We start from the raw sequence: 20,470 nt of genomic DNA on the forward strand, positions 1-20,470 counted from the left end.
GTTCTGGCCCCCCGGGGCTCACGAGGTCCCCCCAGCACCTGGGGAACACTCTGGAACCAGGTGCCGGAGGAGGCCCCCCCCACCACTAACACGGACGTGGCGAGGGATGGGCGCTCTCGGGGCAGAGCGGGGACTGGCCTGGCAGGAGCTGGGTCTGGCTCTGAGCCCGGAGGGCCGGGCCGGCAGGCGGGCTCAGGCACAAGCTGACAGGGAAGTGCCTCTCTCCCGGGCCGCAGATCCGGGAGGCCGGGAGGGAGTGCTTCCCAGCAGGACAGAGGAGCGTCTATTTCTCCCTCCTTGGTGACTTTCCCGCGGCGCCTTGGGTCCAGCCCGGGGCCTCACACCTGTGGTCCAGCCACACCCTGGTCCTGAACTTCTTTTTTGAGGGCTCAGGGCTGACTTCTGGCCCGTGCTGGGGTTGGGCATGATTCCCGCCCCAAAACTCTTCATCTTAGCAGGAACATCAGAGGCTGCCCTTGAACTGACTCCCAAGGACCCGAGGGCTGACCCTCCCCAGGCCCCCCCAGAGGGCGGTGGAACATTCAAACGCCCTCCCCTACCCCGGGGTTCCGCCAGACTTGGCAGCCCTGCCAGGACTTCGCGGCAGAGGAGCAAAGCCAGGGGGAGAAACTGGGAAGCTCTGAGAGCTGCGGCAAGCCCCAGGTCAACTCCAAACCCCACGCTGGGGGCGGAACCAAGGAGGAGGGGAGGGGGCATGATGCGAGTAGTGTGGAGACTGTCATGGTGGGGCGGAGCCAACACTGACAAGGGGGCGTGGCCTAGAAGTCAGGCAGAATACTTGTGGGTGGGAGGAGCCAATACGGAGGAGGGGCGTGACTTAGAGCTCATGCAGAGGAGACTGTTGGGGATGGGGCGGGGCCGATACTGAGAGGCGTGGCTTAGGGCTCACGAAGAGGAGACTGTTGGGATGGGGCGGGGCCAATGCTGAGTAGGGGCGTGGCTTAGGGCTCACGCAGAGGAGGCTGTTGGGATGGGGCGGGGCCAATGCTGAGTAGGGGCGTGGCCGCAGAGTCTGAGGGGACCTGATGTGGGATCTATTTATTTTTTACCCCCTTTGGTTTTGGGGCCACACCTGGTGGTGCTCAGGGGTGACTCCTGGCTCTGTGCTTAGGGATCACTCTGGTGGGCTCGGGGTTCCTATAGGAATGCCGGATGTCGAACCCGCGTTGGTCTCAGTGCAAGGCTAGTGCCCTCCCCACTGTGCTACCAGTCCGGCCCCTGGCCCCTGGCCCCTGCATTGATTATTTTTGGGTTTGGGGCCACACTCAGCAGTGCTCAGCAGAGACCCGATCAGCTGCTCAGGAGGTGCCTCTCCGGGGCAGGGCAGGGCTCCAGCCCCTGGAGCTGCCCAGGCCCTAGCCGGCATTCTGGGGTCGCCCAGAGCTCAGGGCACGCTGCCGTGTCTGAGATGGAACCTGGGCCTTCCGTTGTCTCCTGCACACAGAAACATGATGTCCAGCCCTCTGAGCTGGCAGGGACCTTTCAAGGGTCGAGGGCTGCGTATTAAAACATTAATAGCAACATTTACATATTCTCTGAGCTCATCTGCACTTTCTTTTTGTTTCTGAGCCAGTCTGTGCTGTTCAAGACTGACTCCTGGCGGGCTCGGGGACCCTAAGGGGCGCTGGGGAGCAGGCCCGGGCCAGCCGCATGTATTATCTCTCCAGCCCTCTCTGGCATCTTTCTCTTGCCGTGGGGACAAATACCAGGCCTGCTTTTAATCCCCACGGGTTCACTGCTTCTGCGGGAACGCCTGCGGAATGCAGACCCGGATCCGGCTGCAGGCACTCGGGCCCGCTGACCTCACTGGCCCGCCCCTCCCGGGATCCACCCCCTGCGGGGCCTGGGCTGGGGCCAGGCAAGGCCTAGGTGATCCTGGGGTGGGGGGGAGGGGTGTCGCACACTCGAACCCACCCCACCTCAGCCCTGGTCTGTGGTCTGGACACTCCAAGACGAGGGTGCGGAAGCTCGGGGTGGATTTGAAACCCCCACGGCTCTGCCCCCAAAGACTCCCCTTTCTGTAACCCAGGGTGCGTTGTCTCGGGGCTGCAGCTGGGGTGGGGGGTCCTCCTCTGCCTGGTGCTGCCCCCACCCCACCCTGCCCGTGCCAGCTCCTACCTTCTGCAGCTGCGAGGGGCTCAGGCTGGCCATGAGGACCTCAGGGGTGCGTGCAGTGGGCGCAGGATAGCGGGTGCCGTACTCTGGGTCAGAGGAGAAAGTTCAGAGGAAAAAGCTGCAGGCTTAATCCGTCCCAGGTCAGAGGAAACCCAGGCCCAGCCCCCTGGCCCTCTGGAGGCCAGCCTGGCCCCCTGCCTGCGCCGGCCCCCTGGGGCTCGTCACTGAATGCGGGCCCCAGCCCCCTCCCTGGCTGGCCTCGCCCCTGTCCATCAGGGCCCAACCCTTTCGTGGTTTCACCTGCCTGCTCCCTCCTAGTTTTAAACATCTGGAACCTTCTGTGGCTGCCTCTCCCGGTGCCCAGAAGGTGGGCCGGGCCCCGGGAGCCAGATGGCCTCTCGGCTCTGCAGATGGGGAAGTCCTGAGGCCACCAGTCCAGTGTCTGGTGGGGGATGGGATGGGGGCGTGTGTGGGGGGGGCCGTCTGAGTGGTCTGTGTTCCTCCCCAGCTTGGATCTTGATCATCCGGGCCCAAGGAAGATTCTGGAAGGGTGTTGCATCAGCCCTCAGCTTCTCGCAAGCAAGATGAGGCGCTGATGAGGCCTGAGCTGGGCCCGAGGGGCAGCCGGGTCCTGGGTGCAGGGGCGTGTCCCTTTCCGCCCGCAGGCTGCTGGGCAGCAGCTCAGGTCAGGCGGGCCCCGTGGACCTTGGCACGGGCACGGTGAGCCGCCACCCCCTCCAGCCAGTGAAGCAGCTGACCGTCCTGGCGAGGGCTTCTGAATGCCAGCCGCTGGCCTTCCCTGAAATGACGCTTTCTGAATGGCCAAGGGACAGAGTGTCTCGGCCGCAGGGGCGGGACCAGCTCAGGCCTAGGGACCTGGCCCCCAGTCAAATCCTGATTTCTGTGCCACCAAAGCGAGAGCGTGGCCAGGCTGGGGGCGTGGGGAGCGAACCCGGGTGCGAGGAAGAAGAGGATGGCGGGAGCACAGAGGAGGTGGGCGGTGGACGGCCAGCTGTCCCAGCCCCTCGGATGCACACAGGCCCCAGGCCAGCTGCCCGGGAGCCCTCGCTACGGCCCGGCTGGGACAGACGCGCAGTGGCAGAGAGCTGGGGCCTGGCTTCGCTCTCCCCACCAGGGGGAGGCGGGGGATGAACCCGTCCCCCAGCCAGGACGGGGCCTGATGATCAGAATGAGTCACTGCCCTCCGCAGGGGCTGTTCTGGGTGATTCCATATGGGATGGAGGCAGTTTTGTTTGTTTTTGGACCACACCCGAGGGGATGTGGGTCGGGAGGGGCTCGAACCCTGGTAAGCCCCTTGCTAGGCCCCCCACGCTCCCCGCTGTGCCATGGCTCTGGCCCCCTGGCACTTTCCTTTTCCCGGCTTCCCTCAGTTTTCCAAGACCAAAGCCCACCTCCGCGGCTAGGCTAGCAGCGGCACGGGGGCAGGGCTGGGCCCGTACAATTTCTTCATTCATTCCACACAGGCTGGGGCAGTGGGCGGGTGGTATTTCTATACTGTTGTTTTTTCCAGGAGCTTAACCAGCTCCAGATCAAACTCTTCCCCCTTCCAGGGCTGGGGCGGGGCCAGCAGGGGTGGGGCTGGGAGAGGTGAGGAGGGGACAGGGGAGAAGGCCCAGGGGGGCCAACCTCCTGGCCAGGCCAAGGAACCCGGGGGAGGGGGAGGGAACCCAGTGACTCAGGGCGGGGGTCAGAGTCCCGGGCGGGGTAGGTCAGGCCACACACGCACGTGCAAGTGTGCGGGCAGCCCTGGGCTCCTGGCTGGGGCCACGGTTGGTCCTGGGGACAAGCCCCCACCCTGCAGCCTAGAAGCCCCGGGGCTGGCTGGGCCCCCGTCTGAGTAACCGGCATGACTAAGTCCCAGGGCCTTGCGGGTGAGGCCACATCAAGGGCAAGGCAGGTTCCCCCCCACCCGGGAGGGCAGCCCTGGCCCTGAGCCTCTGTCCGGACCCAGCACCCTGCAGCAGGTGCTGGACTCAGTCCTCCGGGCCCTGCTCCGCACATGGGTGCACAGGCCCATGGCCCAGACTGGGTGGGGGCAGGGGTGGGGGCGGGGGGGTCAGGCAAAGGACGCGGCGACAGCAAGACCCAGCGGACGCTGCTTTCTCGGATACGTTTATTTGCTATCTGAGCCGAGCCCCCGGGAGCAGACCCCCAGGTAATGCTCTGCTCCGTGGGTGCTGGGCGCAGGTGTGCACGAGTTCGGAGGGCCACGTCCCAGGACTCGAGGCAGGAAACACAAATGGACGACGGGTGGACACAATCATGGAGACCAGAGACGCTAAAACGTGCCTTAGTGTCCGAGTGACCGTCTCCGGCGGGGGACCCTCCCCCAGAGACGGATCCAACAGGAGTGGCTTCCCGCTACGGCCCCCGCCGGGACACCGCGGGAGCCGGGCACCTGGACAGGAAGTGGCTGGGCCCCCCGCGGCTGGGGGGGCGACAGGACAGGACAGGACGGGGGGGACGCAGCGGGGCTGCTGGTGGCCCTGGCAGAGTCCGGGCGGGATGCGTAGAGGGAAAGCAGGTGGCCCCCGCTCCTTAACACTGGACGATGGGGCGAGGGGAGTGCACAGGCCGGGGGGGGGTCTCCCCGGCCCCCCCCCCTTGGCGGCTCCGGAACATTCCCCTGGCCAGCAGCCACCGGGGTGAGCACCCGCAGACACGTGGAGGAGAATGAAAACAAGACACCCCGAAAGGAAAGGGGACAGAGAGAGAACCGAGACCCCTGAAAGCGTCCCCCGGCCCCGGGCCGAGGCTACCGGGTCCCTCTCGCTGGCCTTCAGTGTCCCTTGTGTGTGTGTGTGTGTGTGTGTGTGTGTGTGTGTGTGTGTGTGTGTGTGAAGTTTTATTTCTTTTTAATACCCAAACCATTGCTTTTTGAAGCTTTTTTTTTTTCTTAAAAAAAAAAAAAGAAATTTGGTTTTTGTGTTTTCTTTTTCACTAAAAAAGAAAAAGGATCTAAAACGGATGCAGTAAGCCGCAGCTGGGCCTGGCCCCCGGGCCTGAGCCCAGCCTGGCACCCAGGTACCCACCCACAGCTGGTGCCCGGGAGGGTCGAGGCCCGGAATCCCGACAGCTCCCCACTCCCCAGCCCCTGACTTCCTTGGGAATGTGAAGCTCCCCGCGGGAGGGGCGAGGGCACAGCCTCCCTGGTGCCGGCTCGGGCCCGGCCCGGGGGCCTTGATTGTCTGGACAAGGGGCTCCGGGACGTGTGCGAGGCGGGGGTCTCCCGGCAGCGCCTGGCCGAGGGGCCAGCCCCCGGGCGGGGCGGGGTGTCCGGCGGCGAGTGTCCGCGGCGCCCGGCTCAGGCCTGCTCCTTGTCGGCCTTCCAGAGCCGCTCCTTGACCTCGGGGGGCAGCGTGGCCAGCAGGTCCTCCTCCACCACCAGGCCGCTGCGCCGCAGCAGCGGGCACTCGCCCAGCTCCACGGGCAGGCACTCGAGCCGGTTGCCGCGCAGCTCGATCTGGCTCAGGTTGGTCAGCTCGCCCACGCGCGACGGCAGCGACTGCAGCACGTTGTTCCCCAGGTGCAGCGTCCGCAGCTTCCGGCACTGGAAGAGCTCGGGGGGCAGCGCCTCGATCTGCGGGGGGCAAGGAGGGCGGGCGTGAGGGCCGGGCGGGTCCCCAGGCACGGAAAGCCCCCGAGAGAGAAGGCGACAGAGGCGGGGCAGTGCAGGACGGGAGGGGGGCCTCCCCGGGCCGCCCCCGGCCCGGCTCCTCCAGGCAGCCCTGCCGGACCAATTTCCACAGCACCGGCCTCTTGGCAGTGAATGCAGCCGCCCCTCGGCCCCAGGACGGGCCGCTGACCCCTCGGCCTCCCCGCGCGGCAGTGACACGAGGCAGAGCAGCAGAGAAGCTTCTAGAGCTGGGCAGGCCATGCTTAGGGCAGCAGCTCCTGCCGGGGCCCCCTGGAAAGGCCCCTCACACCGTCGCCAGCGGGGACCCGGACGGGGCAGAGGGGCTGTGGCCAAAGCCAAGGGAGAGCCGGTCCCACGCCCAGCTCACGTGGGCAGCACCCGCAAAGGGTGGGACGGCCGGGGCGGGGCAGGGCAGGGCAGGGCAGGACAGGACAGGACAGGACAGGTCGAGGCAGGACAGGGGCCCTGGGGACAGGAAGCTCCCTGGCCCTGCCCATCCTCAGGGGAAAGTCCAGTTCCCGGGGCTGCCGCCAGCCCTGCCCCTTCCTTCCTGGCCCACGGAGCCCACTTCTCTCCGAGGCTGGTTCAAGTGTGGCGCCTCCACGGCGCTGCTGGGCGGGCCAGCGGGGTGGGTGGGGGTGGGGTGTGTGTGGGGGGGTCGCCAGAGGCCGAGTGGGGGTGGGAGTGGGCCAGCAGCACCCAGGTCCTGAGCTTGGAGCCCCGGGCAGCCGAGAGGAACACACACCCAGCCCGCGTCCACCCGGAGGCTCCCGGCCAGGCCCCGCCCAGGACACAGAAGCCACCAGCTTCCACCGGAGGGAGGAAGAAGGAAGGGGGGTCCCTGTGGAAGGAGGGGCCTGGGGAGCCTGTCCCGGCTGCTTTTTCCCTAAAAAGGCTCGGGGTGTCGCGGGGGCGGGGCAGGATGTGATTAAGCAGTGCCTCAGCGGGGCGGCCAAGGGACCCTTCCCGGGACAGCGCCAGCCCCAGCCCCTTCCTGGGGATGACGTGACGTCAGCCGACAGGCATGGTCTTGCCCGCCGGCTGGCACAGGAGCATGAGCAGCTGGGGCAGGAGACCAGGCCAAGGCAGGAGGGGCTCGGCCCGGCCACACCCAGCCTCGCGAGCCACGTGGAGGCCCCAGGACTCCAGGGAGGGCGGCTCCAGGCCCTGGGGAGGGGCTGCCCCAGGGTGGCCAGTGACTCTGAAGGGTCCCCAGGGAGGCAGCGGAGTGCCAAGCCCCACTCCCCACTGTGAGTCTCCCCCAGCCCCCAAATGCAGGGTGGCAAGAAAACAGACTCCCCCGGGCCGGAGCAGGAGTGAGGCGGGGAGGGCACGTGCCTTGCACACAGCCGACTTGGGGTTGCTCCTCGACACCCCATAGGTGTGCCAAGCCCCACCAGAAGCGATTCCTGAGCCAGGCGTCAGCCCCGAGCACAGCCAGAGGTGGCCCCCAGAGAGCAAAAAAAGAAAAGATGTGCTGGGGTCGGAGCAACAGCACAGCGGGGGCTGGGGGCGCTGGGCACCTGCCTTGCACGTGGCCGACCGGGTTCGATCCTCGGCGTCCCACGGTCCCTGAGCCCCACCTGGAGTCATCCCGAGTGCAGAGCCAGGAGTCTGCACTCCTTCCTGGGTGTGCCACCCCCAAAGACCCTCCACGCCCGCAGCAGGGTCCGGGCTCCCCCCGCCCCCGGGAACTGCAGAGCGGCCAGACCCCCCCCAGCCACAGGCACCCCCTCCCTGCAGCGCACCCCTGTCCCCCAAAGGCCCTGGGCGGGGCTTCCTCGACACCAGGAGGGGCTGATCCCCGGGGGCGGGGGGGGCCACCAACCGTACCCAGGGTGTCGCCTCTCGCACGGCGGCTGCGGCAGAGAAGCAGGTGGAGACAAGCCGGCCCCCGCGAGGGCCCCCCAGGCCCCGGCCTGGCGGAAGCCGGGGCTCAGCCCGCACCGGTCCTCACCCGGTTGGCCGTGATGGCCAGGTTCTGGAGGTTCTGCAGCAGGCCGATGTCGGCGGGCAGGAAGGTCAGGTTGTTGTGGCTGAGGTCCAGGTGGCGCAGCTTGCGGCAGTAGAAGAGCTGAGTGGGGACCTTCTCGATCTTGTTGCGGTTCAGGTAGAGGCGCTCGAGGTTGGTGAGGTTGCCGATCTGCACGGGGATGTAGGCGATGTGGTTGTACCAGAGCTTAAGGCAGGTGAGGCGGTGCAGGTGCTGGAAGCTGATGATCTCCTCGATGGTCTTCAGGTTGTTGTCCTTGAGGTCGATCTCCTGCAGGTTGTGCAGGCTGAAGATGGAGTGCGGGATGCGCTCCAGGTCGCAGCGCAGCAGCTCCAGCTCCGTCAGGTTCACCATCTTCTTGAGGCTGTTGAGCACGATGAGCTTGGTGCCCTCGTTGTTGATGGAGAGCTTCTGCAGGTGCACGCCCACGTCCGTCACCACCTGCGGCAGCTTGCTCAGGTTGCTCTTGAGCCGCAGCACCTTCAGGCGCTTGAGCTCGCGCAGCCCGTCGATGACGATGTAGCGGTTGTTCTCGGCGCTCAGGTTGCCCGTCAGGTGCAGCTCCTCGAGCGTCTTGAGGCTGTAGATCCACAGCGGGATCTCCTTGATGTCCGTGAACTTGATGTGCAGCGCGCGCAGGTTCTCGCGCAGGAAGGCCAGCGCCGGCGCCTCGATCTTGGCCGCCGTGTGGTAGAGCCACAGCTCCTGCAGGCCCGTGAGCTGCGCGATGCTGGGCGGGATGGTCACGTCGGGGATGAGCTCCAGCTTGAGCACCTCCAGCTCGCCCAGGTCGAACACGGTGTCCGGGATGCCGCTGAGCATGAACAGGTGCAGCTCCAGCTTGTCCTGCGCGTTCTTGGTCAGCCGCTGCCGCAGCTTGTCCAGCGTCCACTCGTTGTTGAGGTTCAGCTGCCGCAGCTTGTTCTCGCTCACCTCCGACAGGAAGACGGCGAAGCGCTTGGAGTAGAGCGGGTCGTACTGGTCGATGAGGTGCAGCATGAAGGCGAAGTCGTTCTTCACGTCGGGGATGTCGCTGTAGCTGCTCTCCTCGCGGATGGACTCGAACGAGTACTTCTTGAGCGAGCGCCGCAGCATCCAGCCCAGCGTGTACATGCAGATGAGGCCGTAGAAGATGACCAGGCTGATGTAGAAGGACGCCAGGATCTTGAAGAGCGTGGCCAGCGGGTGGGCGCAGCGGTAGGTGCGGTAGCCGGTCAGGCTCTCGATGTCCACCGTGCAGTCCACGTCGAACTTGATGTTGTGCACGTAGTAGACAGTGTAGCAGATGATGAGGACGAACTTGACCACTTTGATGATGGTCTGGCGCATGTAGAGGCGGTACACGATGTCGCCCTCCTCCACGTGCGTGCGGAACTTCTTCACCTTCTCGAAGAGCGCCTTGGCCTGCTCGCCCTCCTTCTTGTCCAGCACGCCCGTCTCCGAGCGGTCCACGATGCCCTGCTCCAGGCGGGACTTGGTCCGCTGCAGCATGGGCACGGTGGCCTCCACGTCCTCGCTGACCGTCGACGCCTTCTTGTCCATGGAGCCGTTCATCTTGCTGAAGGCCGGCTTGGGGTCGCTCTCCTCCACCACCGTCTCCGACAGGGCCCGCGTGGTCCAGGGCGAGTCGAAGCACTTGAGCAGGATGGACACGAAGTGCTCCAGCTTCGAGCTGGTGCGCGGGAACTTGAACCAGAAGTTGCTGCAGGCCAGGAAGATGAGGGTGTGCAGCAGCACCAGGTAGGGGAAGTACTTGGCGAACCAGTGCAGGCGGTTCTCGTAGCACACGGCGTCCACGTAGTTGTACTGGTGCCGGTCCAGGTCGTACTTGATGCCCGTGGGGCCGGCGTCAGGGCCACCCAGGAGGCTGGCGTTGAAGTAGGCGGGCTCGGGCGCCGCCCAGCCGCGGAAGGAATCGTTGCAGGCGTCCCGGGTGACCCACTTACAGGGCAGGCAGATCATTTTGTCCTGCGTCACCTGCAGGGTGCCCCCGAACACGGCGATCATCAGCATGACGATGGAGATGTAGTCGGTGAACACGTCCCACCACGGCTTCAGGATGCGGTAGGCCGGCTGCGTGTCCGCGAAGTAGCGGAGCTCCGTCACCGGAATCATGGCTCCTCCTGGAAGGGAGGCACAGGGGCGGTCACTGCCGGGACTCGCCGCGGCCTCGAGGGCGTCCCCTGGCGTGGGGACCGCGTCTGGGGAGGCCCCTGCTGACCAGGACAGCTCGCTGCCCGCTCTCTGCTCACCAGGAACCCGCGACCCGCCCGGCGCAGGCCCAGCCCGGTGCCAGATGGGGCTGGAGCCGCGGCCACGCGTGACGACCCCGAGGGAGGGGGCGCTCCACCCCGAGTTCCAGGCGCCCCCCGGAAGCAGGGACAGGGGGCAGGAGAGCGGCGGGAAGCACGGCCGGGGCCAGCCGGCCCGCAGACCCTCACGCAGGATGTGACCTTGCCCCACGGGGCCCCCAACTGTGGAGACGCCCCCTCAGCAGGCAGGGACCCCTCGCCGCCAGGGGCCAGGGAGAGGAAGAGGCCACAGGCCGAGGCCTGGGCTGGGGGGGCTGCCTCGAGGGCGTTTGAAGCAAGTTCCAGTTTGGCCCTCCCCCTTCCCGACTCGCCCGCCCGCAGAGCCAGCCTTCAACGACGGTGTTCCACAGGTGGGCCTCCCGGCCCCCTGGCTGCCAGGGCGCTGACGGGGAAACTGAGGCCCGCAGTGGGAGCCTCCCACCCACGGCCTCCCAGCCCCAGGGCCACGGGAAAGAAACGGAGTCTGGGGTCCCGCTGCCTCGCACCCGGGTCCGGCGGTGCTCAGGTCACTGCGGGGCCAGCAGACGCCGCCTATCCCGGCCAGCGACGGCAGCCCAGGCCTGGCCCTCAGGGTGAGGCGGGCTCCAGGCCGGGCCCGCTAATGACCAGCTGCTCCAGCCCACCCACACTCCTGGGGAGTGCCACGGGGGAGGGGGGGGCGGGGGGAGAACCTGGCCAGGTCCCACGGCCTGTGTCCAGCTGACACCTGGACGGGGTTCTCTCCCCTCCAGCTCCCTGAGTTCACGTCCAGACGGACACCCGCAGAGGGCGGAGACAGCAGCCCAGCTCAGGAGAGGCAGGGCGGGCTGCCAGGAGGAGGCGGCCACCAGGCAGGAAGTGGCGGCTCTGCAGGGCAGGGCGTGTCCAGGGGGAAACACCCACCCCCGCTGGCCTGCCTGCTGCTCCCGCCCAGCGCCAGGCCCAGGACAGTTATGGGGAGGTGTCCCAGGGGTTCCTGGCCGGGGGGGGGGGGGGTGGAGGACCAGGCCAACTGGCTCGGGTCCTCGGGCGCTGCGCAGCTCTGACGCCCCCCCCCCCCCCGCCCCCCTGTGGAATCCCTGCTTCTGTTTTGTTTTTTTGGTTTGGGGCCACACCCGGCGGTGCTCAGCCTTACTCCTGGCTCCGCACTCAGGGGACCAACCCGGGGTGGCCGTGTACAAGCCAAGCGCTGACCACTGAGCTGCCCCTCCAGCCCCAGCGCCCGACGGAGGCACGTTCTGGGGGCAGAGCCCAGCTGTGCGCACGGGGGACCCGGGCGTTGTCCCGGGCATGACCGTCTGGTCTCCCAAGCACTGAGCCAGGAGTGACGACCCCCCTCCAAGCCCCCCAGAACAAAATACTGCTTTCAGGTGGGGGGGAAGGTGGGGACAGCAGCTGGGACCGGGCCGAGCCTCTGAGACCCAGCAGTGCTCTTGAGCCCAGGACCCGGGGGAGGGGCAGGCGGCAGCAGGAAGGGCGCGCCCCAGGGAGCAGTTTCAGGGGATGTGGGCTGGGTGGGGCCCTCCCGCCCCGCCCCTCCCCCAACCAGGTCGCCCCATCGCCACCCTCCCGGCAGCTGGTGACTCAGGGTGACAAACCCCGCTGGAGCTGCTCCCCAAAGAATACGGGGTGCGGGCGGGGGCCGGGCCCTGGGTGCAGTCTCCGCACCTGCCCCCTTCATTCCGCCTCGCTCTTTGGGGCCTGGGGCCGTGAGGCGCTGGGGCCTCCTGCCGCCGACTGTGCTCCGGGTGTGCGGGGACCCCGGGGTGCTGGAGACGGAACCCGAGCACCTCGGCCCAGAGCCCCCGCCACTCACCGGGCCATCGACCTGCCCCCCCCCTTTAAATGGCTCCTGGAGGTGCTGGGCTGGGGAGGAGGTGTCACGCCAGAAAGGACGGAAGGACGAACACTTTCTGTTTTTGCTTTTTTTTGGTCACACCCAGCGATGCTCCGGAGTGACTCCTGGCTCTGCACTCAGGAATCACTTCTGGCGGTGCTCAGGGACCATATGGGATGCTGGGAATTGAACCCGGGTCGGCCGCATGCAAGGCAAAGCCCTCCCCGCTGTGCCGTGGCTCCGGCCCCCCCTGGGCGCTCTCAGCCAGGTGCGCTGCCTCGTTGCCTTGTGATGGAGAAGCGGGCAGGACTCAAAGCAGACACAGCCACGAACGAAGGGAAGGAAGTTCGGGAGGAAGCTGAGATGGTGCTTTTGCTGCTTTTCTGGGGGGGGTGCGACCTACCTGGTGATGCGGGGGGGGAGGGGAGGGCCCTCCAGCAGTGCTGGGGGCCGGGCGGGGGCTGGGACGGCACAGTCCAGCCCTGCGGTATCGTGCCCACGCATGGCAGTGTGTCACTGTCACCGGCCGCCCTGGGTCCGTGCAGAGAAGCGGCCACGGGCTCGCGGGCGCCCGAGCTCCATGGAGGTCAGGGAAGGAGGCGCCGCCCGTGGCAACAGGGTCCTGTCTCCCCGGGAGCGGACCCCAGCAGTGGGGAGAGGGGAGGGCGGCAGGGGGCAGGCGGGCAGAACCTGGCAGGGTCAAGGCGACACGGCGCCTGGCGAGGGGAGACGGCCGTGGGGGCAGGAGGGACTCGGCGTCTCCCGCAACCCAGAAGCTTCTCTCCGGGTCACGCACCAGGGCTGGCAGAAACGTCTGCTGAAGACCTGCCACCCCCCGCGCCGGCACAGAGACCCCCTGAACCCCCCTCAGGGGCGCGGGGCGGCGTGTACCGGCGCGGCCGAGCCTTCAGCTCGCAAACTGGCCCCCACCCGGTGCCAGGATCGTCCCACCCCACCGCGCAGCTCCAGGGCCCGACCCGGCGGGTGGAGGCGCTTCCCCTGCGTGCGCTGAGCCGGGCTTGACCCCCGGCCCCCCGGATGGCCCCCAAGCCCTGGCAGACATGATTCCTGGGCACAGAGCCCTGAACACAGAGCCCTGAGCACACGCTGGGGGGGGGGAGCCAACACCAAAGCCAGGGTCGCCCCGAATAGCACGCGGCAAGGTTTTCTGGATCACGGGGCCAGCAGGTGGAGGCCCAGGCAGGGGAGAAGGGCAGGGCGTGCAGACGGGAGAGGAGAGGAGAGTGGGGGTGACGGGACAGAGGGGGCACAGGGCGGGTAGGCCAGTCTGCCCCACCCCGCCCGGCCCCTCCTGGCCTCTGCAGACAGGGCCTCGCCCAGCCCCGCCCCTCCCCACAGGACAGGACAGGCAGCGACCCAGGGAGCCCCCGGCCCTACCTCAGCCATCTGCCACTGGGGGGAGCGTTGCCAAGCCAAGATCCAGGGGCGCCCGTGACGGCCCTGGCCGGGAAGCTGCTGGCCTTGGGAGCACTGGGACTCAACCGGAAACTCCCAAGCCTCTTTTGGAGGGGCCACGCCTGACAGTGCTCCGGGACCACTCCTGGCGGGACCTGGGGACCCTATGGGGCGCTGGGGGTGGCACCCGGCAGGCCAGTGCCCGACCCCTGTGGCATGCCCCTGGCATCGCTAAGGAGGGGCGACAGCCTGCAGGCCCGCGGGGTCCCGGCAGGCGCAGAGGTGGCGGGGCCACACGTGCGAGACCACAGTCACCCGCAACCTCAGCGGCCACACACGGGGGCAGGCCAGTGTCCCCCGGGTCCCCCACGCCTGGCACGGGAAGGTGCTGGAACCGCCTGCCCTGAAACCTCCCACAGTTCACGAGCCAGACGCCCCGTGAGTGCCGAGCCGGGGCCCAGGTGCCACCCAGGACACAGTGACACAGTGACCTGGCGGGACCCTCATACCCAGACAGGCTGTGGGGGGGCACTGGGGCCCGGGGCAGGGCACGTGGCCCCCGGTGCCCCCGTGGGCGGCTGCAGAGCTGGGTAGGGGGGCGCCGGGCACCGCACAGAGGCCTCTGTTCCCACGACACAGGCCCAGGACCGGGCCACAGCTGGACGGTCCCCTGCGCCCTCCTGGCGAGGGGGAGCGAGCCGTGCCCCAGAAGAGGGACACGGGATCACGGTCCTGTCCCTGGCCCCCCACCCGCACCGAGAGCGCACTGATGGGGGTGCTGCTGGCGGCGGCAAGGAAGGGGGGAGCGGGCTGGGGTGGGGTCCGCGTGTGGGGGAGGGAGGGGTCAGTGGGGGGGAGGGAGGGGTCAGCGTGGGGGGAGGGAAGGCCAGTGTGGGGAAGGGAAGGTCAGTGTGGGGACCGGGTCAGTATGGGGGCGTGGGGCTGGGTCAGGGCAAGTGGGCGGCGCCCCAGGAATGGGTCCAGGCTACCCAGCGGGGGTGGAGGGTGCAGAGGGATCAGGTGCCTCCCCACACACACACACCAGCACTCTCATACTCAGACACACACACACACCAGCACTCTCATACACTCACACACACACACCAGCACTCTCATACACTCACACACACACCAGCACTCATACACACACCCCCCCAGCACTCTCATACACTCACACACACACATACACACCAGCACTCTCATACTCAGACACACACACACACATACACACACACACCAGCACTCTCATACACTCAGACACACACACACACCAGCACTCTCATACACTCAGACACACACACACACACCAGCACTCTCATACACTCAGACACACACACACACCAGCACTCTCATTCTCTCTCTCTCTCTCTCTCTCACACACACACACACACACGCTAACACTCTCCCCCTCACACATAGCTGCTCTGACGTGAGCCAAGAGCAGAGTCGGGGCCCAGCCCCTGGCCCTGTGCAGTTCCTGGGCCCAGGGAAGCTGCGCGGCCGCTTCAGCCTCTGCTCTGTTTCGGGTCACACCCGGAGGTGCTCAGAGAGTCTGGCAGGAGCATCTGGGGACCACGTGGTGCGGGGCCGGAGCCTGGGGCTGTGCCGTGACGGCCACACGGAGGGGCCCAGGTGCCGCACACAGAGGAGGCCCCGGCCCGTAGGCGGAGGGCGAGGGGCCCTGCGTCTGGGGACATGGTAGGAGGCAGAGGAGGGGCTGGAGCGATAGCACAGCGGGGAGCCGGCGGCAGCGCCTGGAGGGGCCTGCTGGGCAAGGGGTGGGGGCTCCTCTAATGAAACCCAGGCCCGCATGAGTCAGCGCTGGACAGCGTCGGCCTCTCTGGACAAGGGCGAGCGGGAAGGGGCATGTGGAAACACCCCCACTCCTGCCCCGGGCCCACGCCGTGGCGGAGCCAGCGGGCCCAGCGCCAGCCCTGCAAGCACGCAGTCACAAGTCTGGGTCCCCAGTGCCCCACATGGGCCCGGGCACACAGCTGCTGGTGGTTACCGGCCACAGCGCGCCTCGCGGGGGGCAGCAGGGAGGTGCCGCCGGAGGGCGAGACACACAGCGGCAGGGCGCCTCGCATGGGGCTGTGTCGGCCCCCGAGGACCCCAGGAGTGGCCCCTGAGCACTGCCGGACGTGGCCCCAAGACCAAAAATGTAAAGAAAAAACTTGAGTACCACGGCTGGGAAGCGCAGGTCCGCCAGTGCCCGTGGGGGCCCCGCGAGGGTGACCCAGCAGCCCACCCCGCGACGGGCAGCAAAGGGCACAGGCCCCTAGGGGCCCCTCGAGGGTGACCCAGCAGCTGGCCCCGTGATGGGCAGCACAGGGCACAGGCCCCTGGGGGCCCCTCGAGGGTGACCCAGCAGCCGGCCCCGCGACGGGCAGCACAGGGCAACGGCAGGGAGGCGGCGAGGCCCACGGGTCGCACAGGGGAGCGTGTGGGTGCTGGGCGCCGGCCCTAGGTCTGACCCCAAGCCCTGCTCGGTCCCCAGGGCACCAGGAGACCCTGCCCACGGCAGCTGCCAGCGGGCGCAGGAGGGGGAGGGGTGACCAGTTACTGACTCCTGTCGGGGTCTAGTTTGGGGCAGCCCGGCGGTGCTCTGGGCTGACCCCTGGCTCGGTGCTCAGGGTCACTCCCGGCGGGGCTCGGGGGACTCCGTGCTTCCTGCATGGGTGCACTCAGCCCGCTGGGCTACCCTGCCCGCCCCTGCAGCTGAGAGAGCCCTGGGTTCCATAACTGCACCCCCACCTCCCCGAGACCCCCCGCCCCTGGGCCCCTACACGCACTAACCCGCTGGGGAGGCCTCGGGCAACCTGACAGACAGCGGGGGGCGGGGGGGATGCGGAGGCCTCAGGCCAGTGACAAGGACCCTGGACTGGGGTCCCAGACGGCGCTCAAAGCCCCTGCTCCCCCCCTCTCCGGTGAGTTTGTTTTGTCTTAGGGGCCACACCTGGCGATGCTCAGGGGTTACTCCTGGCTCTGTGCTCAGGAATCATTCCTAGTGGGCTCGGGACCTATGGGCTGCCAGGGATCGAACCCGGGTCGGCCATGTGCAGCGCAAGTGCCCTCCCGACTGTGCTATGGCTCCGGGCCCTCCCCGGGGAGCCTGGACAAGCTGCTTCCTTCCTCTGAACCTCAGCTTCCACATCTGTAAATGGGGTAAGGGCTGCCCGTGCCGCCCGCGTCCCTGACAGGGGTGACCCGGGGCTGCCCCGAATACTGGAAGGCGGCGAGTGGCTCTCTGTAGCTCCTTCCCGGAAGGGGCAGCCTGGGGCTCTGAGGGACAGAACGGCCGCAGCTGGTCACACCCGCAGCTGGCCGAGCACCAGAGTGAGAGCCCTGAGCGGCAGGTCGCTGGCCACTGGGAGCCCAAAGGTCAGGGCAGGCCAGGCCCCAGGGGCCCCTGTGTGAGACCCGGGAGGGGCCCCAGGCCTGTGCCCACGACCCCCAGCACCACGTGTCCCCTCATGCCCCCACACCCCCGGGTGCCGGGCAGCGGGGGTCTCAGTGGGGACCGGGTTGAGGCGAGATGGGAACTCGGGCCGGGGGCCGCTCAGAGGGTGGAGCACGGGCTGCACTCCCCACCCGGGACAGTCGGCCGGCCCTGCCCTGCACCCTGAGCACTCCAGGCCGGAGTCAAAAACAAACGAGGGGCCAAGCAATAGTACAGCAGGGAGGGCGCTTGCCCTGCACGCGGCTGACCCGGGTTCGATCCTCGGCACCTGTATGGTCCCCCGAGCCCCGCCAGGAGTGTTCCCTGAGTGCAGAGTCAGGAGCAGCCCCTGAGCACCGCCGGGGGTGCCCCCCACCCGCAAACCCAAACCAACATGGGATGGAGACGGGACCCCCCAGGCCCAGGCCTTGCCCGCGGCCGGGGCACCTGCGACTCCAGACAGAATCCCCGGTGCCACGCGGGGTCCCCCGAGCCGGCCAGGGGTCACTCCTGGGCTCGGGGGCAGCCCAGCCAGGCGCGGCCCCCACCCCCGCGGCAGGATACAGGGGCCGCCCGAGCACCGGGGGCGAGCACGCACGCGGCTTACCCAGCAGTGAGCGCTGCTATCTGCGCGCTGGCCGTCGGGGCTGAGGCTGGCCCGCGTCTGTCGGGGCTCGGTCCGGGCATTCCTCCCGCTCCATGGACGAGGCCGCCCTGGGAGGGAGAGAGGCAGTCAGCGGGCAGCAGGGGCCCCGCGGCCCCACTGACCGGCCCGCGCGGGGTGGGAGAGCAGACGGCCCACGCATGGACCCGCGTGTCCCGGGAAGAAGCGACCACACACGTTCTCCCTGGCGGGCACTGCGAGGAGGGACGGGGCGGGCCAGGGGCAGCTCCCGCCCCCACACGGACACCAGCCTGCCTCCCCGACCAGGAAGCCTTGGCCGGCAACCCCCAGCCAAGTCAGTGGGAGGGGAGGGGCGCAGACCCCAGCCTGGAGCTGGCCAGGAAGGAGGAAAGGGGGGGGCGGCCCAGGCAGGCCCTGGCCAGGAAGGAGGAAGCGGGGTGGGGGGGGCAGGCAAAGGGGCCGAGGCGCTGAGAGTGCCCACTCTGCACCAGGCCGGAGCGGGGACGATGCTCCCCCGGGAGACAGATCAGCACCCACGGGGGACAGCGGGGAGGGCACAGAGGCCACGGGAGACGGGAGCCCCCCCACAGCCCCCTCTCCCGGGAGGCGGAGCACAGGCTGCCCTGCTCCTGTCGCCAGTCCAGCCCCCGCCCCCTCCTCTGGGAAATAGCCACGGAGCAGCCCGGCCGCCACCCCCCCTCTGCCCCCTGGCCCTGTCTTCCTGTCCACCCGCTCTGGCCAGCCTCCATGGGCCAGGCTGCGGGCCGGAACTCCCGCCTGGACAGAGGCCGGACTCGGACAAGGCTCCCACCTACGGGCTGCCGGCCCCTCCAGAAATAAAAAAAAGGGCGGGATTAGTAGCCCCCGGGGAATCAGCCTCATATGTGTGTGTGTGTGTGTGTGTGTGTTTCTGTGTGTTTGTGTCTGTCCATTGTGTGTCTGTGTGTATCTGTGTGTGTCTCTGCGTGTGCCACCCCTGGCAGTGCTCAGAGCTTACTCCCGACTCCCTGCTCAGGGAATCACTCCCGGCAGGGCTGGGGGGTGGAACTGAGGCGCAAGGCAAAAGCTGGACCCTCCTACCATCTCTCTGGCCAGATCTTAATCTTTTTTCCCTTTTCTTTTTCTCCTCTGGTTTTGGGGCCATGCCTGACAATGCTCAGGGGTCATCCCTGGCAGTGCTCAGGGGACCGGATGGGATGCCGGAGACTGAAACCTGGGTCAGGCGAGTTCAAGGTAAACGCCCTCCCGGCTGTACTATCGCTCCAGCCCCAATCCATCTTTTTCATTGATTTTTTTTTTTGGGGGGGGGGAGGAACACCGCCGGGCAATGCTTGGGGATCACTCCCGGTGGTGCTCGGAGGACCATACGGGGTGCTGAGGACCCAACCCGGGCTGGCCACACGCAAGGCAAACACCCGCCTCACTGTGCTACTGCCCTGGCCCCCAAACACCTTCCCTGAGAGCACAAAGCGCCCCAGTTACACTAACGCTACTGCCCCCCCCCACTGCTCCAGCACCCCAGGGTCACCCACTCTGGGACACTCTAAAGGCCGATCGGGTGAAGGGACCGAGGGCAAACTGGCACAGGGCCCCCACCTCCTTCCGCCTGGTCTCCTGAGCTCACACCTGTGTCCCACTGAAAGCCCAGGTCACCTCCACTTTCAGGAGAGCCAGGGCCAGGCCCAATCAGGCTCCCCCCAAGTCCAGGGGTCACCCTGGGGAACCCCATCCTGCCCAGCAGCCACTCACAGCTTAGAGAGAAACTGTCAGAGTGGGACCCGGGGTGCCCTGCACTGCACCCCCGGCACCCAGGTGGGGCTCTGTCCCAACAGCCCAGCGCGAGCGTCTCCCCCAGCTCGGGCACACTTGACCTTCACCAAGCCTGAGCCAAGATCATCCCAGCAGGGTCCTCGCGGCCACCAGCCCCCCCTTAGGGCCAGCAGGAGGGTCCCCGGCGTACCCCAGCCTCTGTGTACCCCTCTGCTTGTTCCCAGGACAGGGAGGCCACGTAGAGGTTAAAGGGACGCTCCTGGCATGGGGGAGGGCAGCCCCCCAACCCAGCTACCTTTCAGCGCCCCCAATCTCTCTACAACTCCGGCGCCGGCTCCCTCCGCATCCTCAGCCCCCAGCCCCGGGGCAGGGCTGAGAAGGGTCGCGCCGAGTGAGGGACAGCCCCACCCCCCGGCCAAGTCCCCACCGCCCTACTCCCCCCCAAACCAGGGGCGCGCTGCCACAGCCCGGACAAATGGGTCGAAAGGAGGGTCACTCCAGCCCAGCCCCCCCCCCCCGCACTCCCTCGCCGGGCGACACCCCCGCTGGGCTGCCAGCGCCCCCGCAGCGGGACGGGTGGGCACCCGAGGGTCCCCGCCGGGGCAGGGGCAGGGGCAGGGGCTGGCACTCCGGCTCCCACCCGGGCCTCCCGGAGCAGGGCGCTGCCCCCGAGCCGGGCACGGTTCCCGCCGGCGCGGAGGGCGGCAGGGGGCGCGCGGGGCGCGACCCGGGCGGGCGGGCGGCGGGGGGCCCGGGGGCGACCCGGGGGCCCGGGACAGCCGGGGCGGAAATCCCGGCCGGCCGGGCGCGGGGAGGCGCCGGGGTGCCCGGAGGGGGCTCGCGCGCCGCGGCGCCGCGGGGAGGGTGGGGCCCCGGCGCTCCGCGGGCCGGGCGGACCCGGGCGGACCCGGGCGGACCCGGGCGGGGTGCGCCGCGCCGGGCCGGGCCGGGCGGCCGCCAGAGGTCCCCGGCCGCGGGAGCCGTCCGGCGTGGACAGCCCGAGCTGCCCACGGCGCCGGCGGCAGCGGGCGGGGGGCGTGGAAGGGGGGTCCGAGCGGTGACAGCTGGCGCCCCTCGCCGCAGCGCGCTCACTCACCTGGGCCCGCCGCGCCCGGCCGCCGCGCAGGCAGCCCGGCGCCCCCGCTGCTCCGTCCCGCCGCCGGCCGCTGCGCCCCTCCGGCGCCTCCTTTTGTTTGTCCCTCACTGCACCACTCGGCCTCCTCCGCCCCGGAAGTGACGTCACCGGAGGGCGCGAACTGGGCGGCCGGGCCGCCATCTTTTTGAGGGGCGCGCTCTGCGCACCAT

The 20,470-nt window shown here is 68.4% G+C and overlaps 2 protein-coding genes across 4 annotated transcripts in view; both read right to left on the minus strand.

Moving 5' to 3' along the window:
- The window catches only part of PHYHD1 (phytanoyl-CoA dioxygenase domain containing 1), a 17,509-nt gene extending 14,698 nt beyond the window's left edge, over positions 1–2,811 (minus strand). Inside the window, exons 1-2 of the mRNA XM_055139781.1 lie at positions 2,441–2,811; positions 2,140–2,222 (exon numbers count right to left, since the gene is read on the minus strand). Of these exons, the coding sequence (XP_054995756.1) occupies positions 2,140–2,172 (33 nt within the window). The 5' untranslated portion in view covers positions 2,173–2,222; positions 2,441–2,811. The remainder of the gene's footprint in view (positions 1–2,139; positions 2,223–2,440) is intronic.
- A 1,440-nt stretch (positions 2,812–4,251) lies between these two features.
- On the minus strand, positions 4,252–20,391 carry LRRC8A (leucine rich repeat containing 8 VRAC subunit A). Of its 3 annotated transcripts, none has more exons than XM_055137174.1 (4): positions 20,262–20,391; positions 17,378–17,484; positions 7,752–9,910; positions 4,252–5,737 (listed from the first exon to the last, which is right to left on the minus strand). In XM_055137174.1, the coding sequence occupies exons 3-4, from the start codon at positions 9,900–9,902 to the stop codon at positions 5,462–5,464; spliced, it is 2,427 nt and encodes an 808-aa protein (XP_054993149.1). In that variant the 5' UTR covers positions 9,903–9,910; positions 17,378–17,484; positions 20,262–20,391; the 3' UTR covers positions 4,252–5,461. The 3 variants fall into 3 exon arrangements, 2 of the variants coding, with proteins under 2 accessions (XP_054993149.1, XP_054993152.1); XM_055137177.1 differs by lacking the exon at positions 20,262–20,391 and adding an exon at positions 19,461–19,596; XR_008629878.1 differs by having other exon boundaries at positions 5,599–5,737; positions 7,628–9,910.
- Positions 20,392–20,470: the final 79 nt, after the last annotated feature.

The sequence above is a fragment of the Sorex araneus genome, chromosome 1 (assembly GCF_027595985.1).
Source record: "Sorex araneus isolate mSorAra2 chromosome 1, mSorAra2.pri, whole genome shotgun sequence".
Lineage (NCBI taxonomy): Eukaryota > Metazoa > Chordata > Mammalia > Eulipotyphla > Soricidae > Sorex > Sorex araneus.